Raw genomic sequence first — 14,160 nt, 5'->3', positions numbered from 1 at the left:
ATTTAGTATCCCATTATCATGATTTTAAACAGTGTAGATGACTTTCAGGCCAAATTGTGAATCAGCCATGCCATTGATGCAGATGAAGGTCTGACTGAGGCTTTTTTTGCTCACGTATATCTCTACAGCTTCTAAAGTCTTGCACTTCCAGAAACATTTAAATGCTGCAGTCCATGATGGAGCCAGAGCTAATAAACCCGGTTTGGACCTGACCTGGCTGAATGCATAGCCAACTTAGTTGTCATTGTTCCATATTTATATTACTGGGAACGCTGGAGAGGCACTTGGAATATGCAAAGCCAACTGTGGCCAGCATGGAGCTGAAGCTAACCCTCCTGGTGAACCTCAGTAGCAGCCAGGGGAGAGTTTATTCCTGCTTTTGACAGTTGTGTTGATATAGTTATGGAGAGGCTTTGTTTCTTTGTCATAAATATTGCAATTGAAAGGAATGATGTTTTTATACAGCTTGGTTACGTACATATGTTACTTACATACATACATACATACATACATAGATTGATAATAACAACAGCAAAGGCAATTTCGCACTGTTGCCTTCCTCAGTTTGAATCGTTATTAGTGAAACTGATCATAAAATTTAGTCTCTTTGTAGAAAAGTAAGCTTTGAAAAAGTGCACCTTGGAAGGAATCCAATGTGCAAGTCATGTGATCATTTTTGTAATAATTTGGAGTAAAATGGAAAGATCATGCAGTCTGACTCACTACTGACTAATTAGTGGATATTATTTTAGCTCACTTGGAGGAGTTCTCATTTGCTGTACTGTAGGTTCCCTGTATGAATTTCTTCTGTGGTGCATTCCCCACAGCTGAAATGAGGACAGCCATTTCTTTTAAATGTACTTCCATAGTTTTCCTGTTACATTCTAGTCACCTACACCTGTTCATTACATGGCCATACTGGATATTTAATTAGATATGTAGTGTACATTAAAATAAACATCTGTGTAAGAGAATGGCTTGGGTACTCAGTGAAAACAATTCAATAGATTATTGAACCATTAAAACCTCCAAAGACTGTACAAGCTGGCTTTAGTGCAGGTGAACTTGCCTGTAGAAAAGCTTAGTGAAATTAAGGAAGTATTTTAATGATTTTCATCATTGCTTAATCAAATATTATCGTCATGCACCTGTGTAAAATGGTTAAACTAACTAGGTTAATGCCTTATTCCTGGGTTTATGCTATTAAAATAAAGAACATGAGGCTCTACTAATGCCTTTTTAATTGAATAAAATAAAATAAAAGGACACATTTATATTACATGATAACAGAGTCAAGATATTTTCAAAAAGCTTTAAAGTGTCCCTATTCAGAATATAATTAAAACATATGCAAACCCCTGTAGAGAGGAGCAGTTGGGTATTTAGCCCATCAGAAATTCAGGCATGTGCTTGATGAAAGATTTTTGGATGCTGCAGCCAGTATCCTGCTTAAAACCTTTTGGTTATGGGTATGTAGCTTATCTAGACTTAGCAGAATTAATCATATCACAGCAGCATTCAAAACAGACTGACCATCACCTTATTTAAGTCCGAAATACTACATTTTTAGACTTGAGTGGTACAGGCCTACTGTGTCTTCTCATTTCTGATTTATAAAGAACAGAATCTCCTTGCAGCTGCATCATCTGCCCAAATGTATGGGTTTGTGTTACTAGTTCTTGAAAGATGCCTTAGTTGTGTGTTATTGCATAGGTGGTCTTTTTAGTAGAAGAATTATCTTTGACAACTAGGATGCTCATTATAGTTCTGAGTGTTGCATTTCCAAGTGTCATTCTTTTTTTACAGTCATTTCATAATGCGCACGCTTCTGTGAATTGAGCATTGTATATTTTAAGATAAAAAGTATGACAGTATGTGATTACTTTAATAAGAGACAGTCTTTTTTAAAAAGAAATTATGTAATTGCTTCATGGCTTCGAGTACAATACTTCTTTAATTTCATCAGTCTTATTTTGTGAGGTTGCCCAGATAACTGTCTCTTGTCTAGCGTGTCTAAAGAAAATAGACTTTGGGACCTAATCAATGGGCTTGTACTAGCATGAGGATAAATAGATTGGGGAACAGTAGCTGTTACACTTAATTTTAAAAACGGAATCTTGAGAGCTGTAATTGCTAAAATGAATTACATGACCTCTCAGAAAAGTGTTTTAAAAGCGAATCTTTATATTAAAGAACTGATATAGTGAATGTGCTCTTTACAAGACACGACAACGTTGTCATAACAGCTTTGCTAGAAATAGTGTTTTCAATAATGCTTTTATATTACTAAAATAATTTCCTACAGTTTGTTAGAGATTTTTAAAAAGACAACTATCAAGTCACTACAGAGAACAAGAGAGATTTCTTAGAGACTTGGCAAAAAGGAGTCACATTTTGTCTGCTTAGCTTAAGGTTAAGGGAGATCTTTGGAGACCACTTTCTGAAAATATTTTCCTCTGGTTCAAACTACCATGCCTTTAGAAGCACTGATGAGTATTTACGTTGTTTGAAACCAGAAGATTGCTTCTTACTATGCAAGGAGTGCAGCTTGTTTTTTTCTCATTCAGTTCATATCTGAGCATGACTTGCAGGGAAAATTCTAATGCAATGTGGATTTTCAATCAAAATCCAATTTAGGTCCGCATTGCTGCTGGAAAATCTGCTTTGTGCATGGGATGCATGCTTAGTTTGTGTGTTTAAATACAGTGCTTTGAGTTAAAATACATGCTGCCAGTACCTTACAAGTTAATCTTTTTATATCCATTCTGTTTTCTGTAAAAGGAAATTCTTTGTACTGAGGAAGAATTTGATTCTTTGAAGTCTACATGATTCTGTGTGAGCCAAACTAGACAAACATTTTAGAAGATGTGTTGATACCCAAATATTGGCCTAAAGGCTTTTTTTTTTTTTTATAAAATCCATCTTTCTTGCTTGTTGATAGTGATAAAACTTGCACACTCTCTTTTGTTTTTTTATTACTGTAATGCTGTGCAAATGATAAATATTTTCAGGTCTGTTGGTGGTAACGCTGAATTGAGTTCTGTAAGTTTCACTAATATTAGCATTTTTTAGGGGTAGAGTTTTGAGATTTTTAGTTGTTCCTCAGGATCTCTTTTACCCTGTACAAGATCATCCTTAATACCAAGGATCAGGAGAGGGCAGGGAAATTGGTGTCTTTTGAAACACCTTTGTATGTATAAGTATTTAATCTCTATAGTAATTTGGAGTTCAAATATTTCAGAGGTGATAGTGGAGCATTACTCATAGTGAATTGCTTGTATGACCCGTTTCCCATTGTGTGTCCTTTTGCAAGTTATTTGGCTCTTTATGCTATTAATGACACCACCTTGAGCTTCTCTTCATTCATTATGGTGTTTGTCTTCCAAAGTCTGGAAGATCCTGTGGTGCTTAAAAGTAACGTATATGTATATACATAATATACATAAACTCTTGCGTGTGGATGGATCCACAGGATTGTGCTAAAAGTACCAATTTCAGTTGACATGAAGAGCCTGCAACATCATATAACTCAGTCTGTTACCTAAATTCCTCCATAAGGTCACAAATTTCACTTAATTGCTCCTAAATACCAGATCCTCTGCTGAATCCACGTGTACGTTGTAGGCCTCTATTTAGACGGTCAGAATACCTCCCCTTCCTCCACGCACGCACACCAGTGGGTTTTATATCTGAAGTTTCCATATTTGGCATTTCTGAAAGTGATACCTCTACCTCTCAGGTTTTTTTAAGCTTTCTGAAGATACATTTAGGTTGCTAACATCAGGTAGCCTGATTTGAAAATGTTAAATGTTCTCAGTAATGTTTTATACCCAAGAGCAGCTGAAAGAGAAGAGTTCGGGAACTGAAGCCGTGAGGGGAAGGGGGTTTATAGGAATTAAAATTGGGATTGGAGTGTCTGTCTTTTGTTTTGAAAAATTGCTTTCTACTGCAAACCAAATAGGAAAAAATAATTATGAAGTTTGTGTAGAAGTCCTATAAAGTAATCCTGTTCATTTTGTGATTCCTGAGCCATAAAAAGAGTATCAAGTCCACCATGACTGTGATGAGTCTTTGACTCTGCCATGTAACCCAATGCACAGTAATAATACAGTTGTTTTCCATCTGTACAAGAGAGATGTTTGGTGGAATACTGATTAACTGTTTTCAATTCTTTGGATTATTTTTAAGATATTGTTCATGAAAATCTGAAAATGGGGTCAGATGGTGAAAGTGACCAAGCTTCTGGAACATCGTCTGATGAAGTTCAGTCTCCCACAGGTGTTTGTCTCAGAAACCGGATACACAGACGAATCTCAATGGAGGTAATTTACTTTTCATGTAAGGATCATTTAAATTGACAAGAGAATTGGGGGTTGCTTTAACTGTTTGTTATAACTGGTTGTCTTCTCAATTAACTGCAACCATTCTGACATATATTTCATCTAGAGACCATTATTTTAATATTATTTAAATTTCTGTCTCCATTTGTTGCACAGAAATCAGATGGTTATCTTGCATTGTTTATGAGCTGTTAATTTTGAAAATCTAAATAAGTTTTGAAACTTGGATTTTTGGGAAGAATTCATTAAGTGCAGCATTTGAATGTCTTTGTGTCACATTCTGTGCAATTCACTTAAGTATGTTCAAGAAGACACACTGTTTAGCCATTTTTTGCTTAAGACGGTTTTCTAATGGTTGTAAAACTAATGCTACAGCAGCAATGGTCCTGACTGCTTCAGCCTTTCCCTCTCTTCCTGTTTTTTAATGAACGGAACTGTACAGGATGGTAAACAAAAGGAGGAAAAGTACCTTATGAATAACTGTGCACATAATTTCCTTTATTTATGAGTCTCATTATGAATACTAGCCACCCTTGTGCTTGCTTTGTTGTCATTTCCCTTGGTGAAGAAAAACATAACACTTCCCTGTTTCTTGAGTATATAAAAGTTGCAGTTATAATGATGTCTTTGTTACAGAAGCATGTAAAATTTTGTAGTTCCTGCTTTATAGCATACATACCAATATGCATAGTTTGTAAGATTGTAGATCTTCATTCAAAGCCTGATATCGAATACAGGATTGGGGAAGGAGATCTGGATAAGTTACAGTAGGGTGTACGTGCCAAAAATTTTTTATTGGTGAGGCGTTCTGTTATGCTTGGAATTCCAAGACTCCAAGCATGTAATGCTGGTATGATTGCAAGAACTTGTGAATTAGCTGTATTAATTATTTATATCATTTCTTGCACCTGGAGGGTTTTGTCTTCAGATTCCTAAATTTGTATGTTAATCTCAGGTTTGATCTAAAGACTGTTAAACCATTTACTTGGGAGAACTACGGTGGGTCTATTAATTTATGCAGGGTGCTTAAATTAAGGAAAAAAAAGTCATTGTGAAAACTTGTACGTACATTAGAATGTATGCTGGAGAAACTAAAAATCAAGGAAATTATTTAAAAGGATTGTTTACTTTTTGTTCATTGTCTGTTTCCTCTGCATTTTGAAATGTGCATTTAGAACAGGAAAGAAATAAGGAAATTAATGATGCATAATGAAAGTAACAAACTGAAATGGAAAAGTGTCAAGTTTTCCAGAGAGGGCTAAGAACCATTAAAGGATTCTCTCTTAGATTAGGATTCAAGAAACTCTAAAAGAAATTACAGAAGAACTCAGAAATAGTCATTAAAGTTCAGGAAATTCCTGTGTAATTTTTCAGAAGGTGTCAAATAAAAGCATCTTTTCATTGGCAGCTTTAATTGTGAAACAATTCTAATAATTACCATTTCAGAGGCTTTGGGAAGCTTTTAATTAAGTTTTGTTTACCCAGTGCTAACTTTCTTATTTTTCTCAAATTCCAAATGCTTGTTTCTGATTGTTGAAATTAACATTATTTCTTCATTGACTGGCTCAGTCAATGAGAACACTAATTTTTTGGCAGCTATTCGTGTATATTCTGTGAGAATTGTAATGTTTCCCCCAAATTGCTTCAGTATTGATATGGTGACTTTTCCAATTAGGTTTCAAGCTAATGTCTGTGAACACTCTCACTTCTGAATTTTAAGAATGCTGCCATTGAGAGAGATTTTTGGTTGACATAAGTTGACTTAGAAGTGCGTTGTAGCAGAGTATGTGGTGGTTTTACCTGTTTGTGCGTTCCAGTAGAAAAAAACTGTAACAGTCTTTGTAGTTTTGGTTAAAATACCTTTCTAGTCGTAATCTTTTCAGTAGACTTTCTTGTTTCCTAAGTGAAAAGGCCTTAAGTGATTACATTGTCTGCCTGTCTTTCCCTCCTCCTGTTTTTCCCGTGGGTCATTTTCTGTCAGTTTTGACAGATGGATAGGAATCTCAGATGCTAATTTTCTATTAATTTCTGTGAAAAAAGCTCTGCATTGAAAGAGGTTGCTGATGCATCCACTGCTAGGAAAGATGCAGCCTTTATTAAACACCACAGTGTCCACATATGAGTTGAGTCTCAAGACATACATCCATAGAAAAACCAGGTTTTACTGGTTTTGGTGTTTGTGGAATGGGATCACTTGCTTCCTTGGCCTTTGAGGGAACCAATTAAAGGTTTTCTCTTGTACCAAATCTTCCCTGCATGCCTTGGGTGATTTGTGCCATGGACCTGACTGGTTCAGTAGTAGTAATTTGATTATATAAAGAGAAAGAAACAATCTTTGTTGTGAAGTAAGTTTCTGTTATTTCAGTTTTATTTTGCTGGTTTGTGGGGATCTGTCACCTCTAGACATCATTGGGCAGCCTGAGGCCATATTTCCTTTATAGTCATTTAGGATGAGTTATAGCTGTATGCAGTACAGACAGGTTGGAGTAAATTAGTGTGTGTGTGATAGTATGTTTTTGCTGTAGTTTGCTGAAGTCATTAGTCACACTTGAAATCCATTGTAGAATGTATGTGATTAAATCTACAAAGTTGGATAAGCTCAATAAAGCAATATTCCTCGTTCCTCCACATTAAGATGAATGTGCCTGTCACACTATCACTGTATCCTTTTTTTGTGTTTTGCTTGGCCAGTGTTCACTGTATTTGTAATATCTTCGTACGTAATTTCTTGGTTATATATGTTTGTTTCTCTCTGCTGAATTGACAGAAGTCCTGATTTGTTTTGAAGGTAACTAATCAGGAAACCTTGGAACAGTCCTTTTTACATGTAAGAACTTTGTGTATTTAACCAAATTTTTCATGCTCAGCTTGAACTTCCTCTAGAATTCTGAAAATTAGCAGCCCATCAAAAAAAAACCAACCCATTTTTTTTAAATGCTTGCTAAAATCATGCCTATTGCAATCAAAGTGCTAATTACCAATACTGAGTATTAATATTCCTGGGATGTTTTGTACATTAGAATACCCATTTTGATTCTTAGTGTCCATCCCCACTGCAGTGAATCATATAATAAAGCTGCTTTCTCTGTAATTGTTAAATAATTCGGAGCTACAAATAAAATTGTAACATTGTCAAAGAGCAGACATATTCTCTTGTCCAGAGTATATGAAAGATTTTGGTGAGAAAGAAAACTTGATCTTTCTAAAATTTTCATATAGAGAGATCCTGGAAGATAGAGAGGTGCAAAGTAGACAATGGAGATGCAACTAGAAAATGTGTTTGTTGTAGCAGAATCTCCATAGCAATAGAAAGCTGAAATTTCATAACCTTAAGTTGACCTGGTTTAGATAGGAAATCATCATACTGTAACGTAACCTAGATATGAAGCATTTTAGATATGAAGTGGTGATACTGCAATGAGAAAGAACCCTGCTCTGCAGTGAAAAATCTGCTGGGGTGAAAACTTTCCATCCACAGTAGCAGCCATGGAGATACCAGCTTTCAATCTGTCATCCCCCTCCAAATGACATAAAATTTAGGCCAGTATGACTGTTACAGACAGGGAGATGATACATATTTGCTTCTGAACTCGACAACACTGCAGTTGTGGGACTAGATTTTTTTTTTTTTGTTAAGTGATTGTTCATTGTTATCGTGTGCTTAGAAAACAAAGAGAACATACCAGAATCTCATTGTGTTGCCTAGATAAAGTTTATTTTGCCTGTAATCCACAGGCTACAAATGGGCCATAAAGCAGTTGTGTTTTTTTTTTTCTCCTTCCTTCCCCTCATTCAGGAACCATGCTGACAGTAGGTGTGAGCATCTATTGTGTGAGGAATTTGGCTTCAAATAGCTGTTAGGTTTTAATTAAAATATCTACTAATCTCATGTTAATATTAATGATTACTTAGTAAATCAGTAAAACTGTTTTTCAAAATAGATGCATGCAATCATTTTTTTTCCAAGCACCAGAAGTAATACAGCCTAAGAATGGATACACGTGTGTCTGCATTATGAAGTGTAGGTGCTTTCATCATGTAATGAGAAACACTTCTCCAGATCATGGAGTTACAGCTTAAAGCATTTTCACTTTGATTTGCTGGAAAAGAAGACATGGGCAGTAATGCATTAATATAAATTCATGTTTCAAGCCATAAGTGTTCGCTGGGGGCCCTGTGCCCGTGCACTGGATAGTGCATGCTTCATTAAGGACTGTGGTTGATAAAAAATAGGGAGATACAGCCTGTGCAAATTGAAACATCTGTTTCCCCTTCCCAGAAGTCCAAGGTCTGTAAGCTGTCTTCACATGTGAACTGGCAGAGGGCCATAACCCGCTGTTCACCAGCCTGTTTCCCAGATATTTTATCCTGAGAAACAGTTCTTATCCGTCCGACTGTCACATTGGTGAGAGGAGCGTGTTCCAGATCAGGCTGCTCCTGCCACACTGCTGTAGGGTATAATTCTCCCCTGAGAGGATTAGCTGCAGGGTTAGCCCTTTTAGCTGAACAGGGAGAAAGAAATACAAAGGCTGTGAAGTGATCTGTGAGTTGTACTGGTCACCTTCCGAAAGAAAGAACATGGATGAGAAATAGGTTTTTGGTGAGCGCCACCCTTTACCAGGAGTGTGACTGGTTCAGGGGTCTTGACACAGCCTGAGTAGCTCAACGTGCTGTTGGTCCAGCTGGGCAAGTGTATCTTCTCCAGAGAAAAACCCACAAAATTAATTGATGTTTCAACTGACATAGTGCTAAGATTTTCTGTTTGTAGGCTGTGGATTAGAATGTGGTTCGTAGGGCCCCCTACATCTCTTGCCACTCGAGAGGCTCCCTTGGATCCCCAGCAGGCATTACTGCATGGTACCCTCTCTGAGCAAAGGTTCTTCCTTCCCCCTTCCTTCTGTGCTTGGCAGCCGTATGACTCTTTTTGCCTTATTTACTGAATTTTGTCTATAATTTCCTGCTCTGCACCTCCTGAGAATGAGTAGCTTTTCTTCTGATCATCTCTTCTCTGAATCTAAGCATGTGGTCACGTACCAGAAGATTTCAGTACTAGACAGAAAAAAAATTGAAGCTGAATATAATCAAGACTTTTTTTGATTTTCAATGGTCACTGTGTTATCTCCATTTAGTCAGGGTTGGCAGCTATCTCAACCTTTTGCAAGGTTACACTAGAAAATATGCTATTATTTTTGTAAACTCCTGCTTTCAAGTTCATATGAAGCTTGATGTTTTTGAAATCCCTCTTTTAAAAACACAAGTGCATGTTCTAAATTACTAGTACGGTTTTGACGAAACTGATGGACCTCCTTTTGATCTGTTTGATTAGCAGACTTTCATTTCTTCTACACAAGAAAACTGACACTGCAACAAGAAGAATTTCAGCTTGGATAACAGACAGACTTCTTTAACCTGCCTTTTACTAGATTTTCTAGGAGTGACTGTCTGTTATCAGCAATTGATGCTTTTTTTTGCTCTTCTGTTAGGAGCCTTTGTCAATCCTGATACTAAAGTTTTTGCATTCCATTTGCAAATGCTACTTCCCTTAGAAAAGTTCCTGCACTAGGCAGTATCCTTTCTATAAGAATGGAATATCTGCTTTTTTGGGTTTGCTTTTTCATAACTTGGTTTTTCTTGTAAGTTCCATTTAAGAGTAGTCTGCTATTATATTGGATGTGTTCAGCCATCTGCAAAACACATCTCTAGTAATCACTGGAATGCAGCTGATGAGAAGTCAGTCTTTGGGTGCAGTTTCATACTCTGCACCCCACCTCACTGTCCTGTCCAGGAAGGTCAGATTTACAGTTTCCGTATTGAAGAAGCTGGTTTATTTTGAATTAGACAGTTTCTTCATGGGACTTTCCCTTTGGTACTTGCAGCTTTGTGTTGATGTGCATAGTTCGTGTCAGTAATTAACGTAACACAGAACTGGTTTAAGGGTCCAAGTTTGCATTTTTACAGTGGTATGTTCTCTTGTTTCTCATGGTATTTTTTCCAGTTCCCTTCCCCTCCACCTCATTCTTCTTGAAGGTGATAAAGTTACGCTACCTTTTTTCTTTTGGGCAGTGTCTCCTGCTACTCTGTTACATAAACTGATGAAAATATACAGAAATGTATGTTTAAAAATCAGGAAGGTGTAGTAGTAAATGAGGCAGAGGTTGCTTTATTAGCATCTGTTACTCCCCGGCACCTACCACTGAGTCAAACAGCCATCAGACCCTGGATTTCAGCAGGGTTTATGTTGAGGCTAATGCCACAGAGTGATATCTTGTAAAGTGATAATTTAGCCAGACAAACAAAATCAGTTGTGATCTTTTTATGGCTATTATTTTTCTTATTCTTCCTTATAGTTTCTAAGTTCACTTCCTTACAAGCTCTCTGAGATGCAATAAAATAATAACAAACCAAACCAAACCACCCAAGAAGAATTTTTGAAGTATTTCTGGCAAGATTTGTCACAAATTTCCTGTGTATTTATACACTTGATAAAGAGAAAGTAGTATGTCACATTTGAGTTTCTCCTCTCCTTTCTCAGATTTTTTTAAAACTGGTTTTATGTCACATGTATTTGTTTTGGTTTGGTTTCACTGGTTATGAATAGAAGCTCCTGGAGTGCAGTTTCTGAACACTGTATTTGTGCTGAGCAGTTTCAGCCTTTCACCTTAAAACTGCTGGAAGATATGAAGTAAATAAAAAACTGCCTGTGTTTTTTTGAAAAAAGAACGGAAGAGCAGTTTTTATTCTGTAAGTCGGTAGTCTAAGCAGCATATCCATGAAATTAAAATTCTCGTGATGATAGTAGATGTGCTGGGAAAATGTAACTCCTAGTCTCAAAATAGAGATTAAACCTTAGAATTCTTACTAATATCAACATTTCACTGATTACACTTGACTCGTCGTGTTTTCGTAGCATCTCAACATCAAATCTGACAAACTGTGTTGGGGAGGGGGCAGAGAACATGCAATATCTGTGGTCATCTGTATTTCTTCTGGGTCTGAAATAGCCTGTGGGCTCAAACTCATGATAAAATCCCTCAAAATACTGTGTGTGCTTGATTTGGTTAGCCTATTGGAAAAAACTTCTTGATTTAATTGTTGAATGAATTCCATATTTTGGGACATTTCTATCCCAAATATAAAAAGCTACGTGATTCAGTGCTCAGAATTGATGCTTTCTTAAATTGTGTTGCATTTCAATAGGCTGGCTGAAAACCAGTGTGGATATGTGGAGTAAGAGGTGGTAGTGATCCTTTGTAGATGGGTCTTAAGATTATATTTTCATTATTGCTTCTAACAGAAGAAAACATTCTTTGATGACCCTTTCCTCAAATTTAACAGAATAGTAATTGATTAATTGTGATTTAATGTTTTCAGTAACATAATAACAACAACAACATTCAAATATAAAGGAAAAGTGTAGTATTCAGGTGTAAACCTTTCAGCAGAAGGCAGAAAAAATAATGCATTTTCTGCATCACAACGAAATTATAGTTACACTTGTCAGTTGAGTGGGGGAATGATGATGATTTTGTATACCTATAAGGAAAACTAGTATATATAACTCATCCCAGCTGTTAAAATAGTCTTTTTGGTTACAGTAATCGAAGCTTATTTATAAAGGTGTTAAAATAGCATACTGCAAGGATGCCATAGGGTTCTTTTGATGGATGTGTATACTGGTGTTTTGCTTCAAGACCTTGGAGGTGTACAGGTTTGTAACCAAACAGCAAAATTCTCTGTAAGTATATTCTGTGATTTGGGGTTGGATTTTTTTTTTTCTATTTGCTTTTGCTTCTAGCAGTCTTGTTGTGTGCCATAATTCTGTAGAGGATCCAGTTGGCTTCAAGTGTGCTAACTCTGTCATTTGACAAAAATGCACTGAAATTTGATACAGCAACCTCCAGAAAAAACTCCACATGGTATTTGATACTAAAATGGTACAGTAAGTACATGCATATAAGGTTGTATATTAGAATGTTTAAATTCTCATTGGCATAAGCAAATTATTTTCAATTAATTTGTTTCCTTTGTGTATCATGAAGTAGCACATAATACACGTTTTTATTTAAAATGTGCAAGGAAAGAATACTATAAAAAGTGGGGTGCTTTTTTTATAGTAAGCATGTCATGAAGTTGAACTGTGTTGCACAGAGCGTTATATGATGTAGCATTTTAGATCTCATTAAGCATTCTCCAGTGAACAAAAGCACTATCACTTATCAGTGAACAGCTTGTGGTTGCAGCTGACATGTCTCACTGCTGGCCTCTGAAACTGGTGAGACGGCTAATTCAGACCGATGCTTATACAAGAGAGCAAAGCATTTTCATTTGATCTATAGTGAATTGTTTGGGCTGTCAGACTGACATCTGTAGACTTAGAAGAACAATTCTTTTTCTTTGTGAGGCAGTAACAAAATTTTATTGATAGAATTTAACAATATTAACTCTTAAAAGATAAGCTAAAATTTCACGGGGAGGTGGAGGGCTTGTTGTCTGCTGCCGTATACTAATACATACCTTAAGTAATGGTTGGTCTGGAAACGTAACTTATCAATAAACCGAAGAACCAGAGCAGTAAGGATCGGTATATGATGATGCAGCTTGGCAATACAGTTTGTGTCATCCACTGACTACCTGCTTCTGACAGAGTCAGCTTCCTTCTCCTCTCGGCTCCTAAACTTGCATCAACAGATAATTACTCACTTTGTTTTGAAGGGATAGTTTTCTGCCAGTTGACTTTCTTACACCATATCACTGCATCGTTAGCTTTTAGAGCCTGTTCTCCTCCAAGAAGCAATGGGAACATCTGGCCACAGGCAATGAAGTACTGGGTTTGGAGGTCGCTGGCTATTAGATAAGCTAAATGAAACATGCAAGGAATAGTGAACTGAGGCTGATGCTATCATCAGACTGAGGCTGATGCTATCATAGTTTTCCAGTTTTTCTGACAAGTTGTTTGGTACTACAGGATTGCACTTGTTTTTGCCTCCTACTGCTTCACTGGCAGAAGCCCGAATCTTTCTTCTCATGCTGCAGTTGTGAGTGCAGTAGCAGCCTGAAACAGCCTAGCAGTTGCAAGGTGGATGGCATTTGTAGCCCAGTTGATTTGAGAAAGATTTATTGTTGCTACTGTATCAAGAAAGAAACAGTCTGCAAATTGGCACATTTGTTAAAGGATAAAAATAACAGTAGTCTCAGTTTTTCTTTTTCCACTTTTTGTAGCATAGTGAGAATTGGACTCAGGAAGACCTCAACAAATCCTTCCCTGGGGCAATTTTCTGTTTGTTTGTTTTTTTCTTTTTTTTTTTTATTATTGTTATTCTGTTTTGTGCAAAATATTAGTGTTTATTGCATAAATGTGCTATACAAGTCAAAAATGTAATGACTCGAGTCATCAGAAGACAGACTAAAAAGTGTGAATATTTCAAATTGCTTCTTTTTAGAGGTTTTTTAACATGTAGAGTTCAAACATTCTATATCCTGGGTTAGAATCATCTTTATTTCACTTCAGTGAAATTTACTGAAGTGTGTAGTGCATCTTGGCAAAAAATAAATCGTGAGTTAAGGAAAACAGAAGTTGTTGATTTTAATATCAGATTTAAAGTGCAAAAATGTCAGTGTTGCTTTCACAAATAAGAATAGGTTCATTCTGTGGAAAAATGTACTTTTTTGATAGGGTTTAAGAGAAGTGAAAATTGATCTGTTGACCACGAATGAAACTTTCTGAAAAGTGTCATGCTATGGCACTGAAGAATATTATATGGGCCAAGACAAGCAATTAGAAAGAGGAATAGCTGGTAAGCTTGTATTATGGAGAACAGGA

The 14,160-nt window shown here is 36.4% G+C and overlaps 1 protein-coding gene across 4 annotated transcripts in view; it reads left to right on the top strand.

The window, feature by feature from the left end:
- The window catches only part of CDK17 (cyclin dependent kinase 17), a 107,755-nt gene that overhangs the window by 62,744 nt on the left and 30,851 nt on the right, over window positions 1-14,160 (top strand). For all 4 annotated transcript variants that reach the window (XM_068400646.1, XM_068400644.1, XM_068400645.1 and 1 more), the window contains one exon: window positions 4,189-4,322. In XM_068400646.1, coding sequence (XP_068256747.1) covers window positions 4,189-4,322 — 134 coding nt within the window. The remainder of the gene's footprint in view (window positions 1-4,188; window positions 4,323-14,160) is intronic.

Source organism: Nyctibius grandis, chromosome 5, assembly GCF_013368605.1.
Source record: "Nyctibius grandis isolate bNycGra1 chromosome 5, bNycGra1.pri, whole genome shotgun sequence".
NCBI lineage: Eukaryota > Metazoa > Chordata > Aves > Nyctibiiformes > Nyctibiidae > Nyctibius > Nyctibius grandis.
The sequence above is the reverse complement of the archived record's forward strand: the minus strand, read 5'-3'. Positions and strand labels throughout refer to the sequence as shown.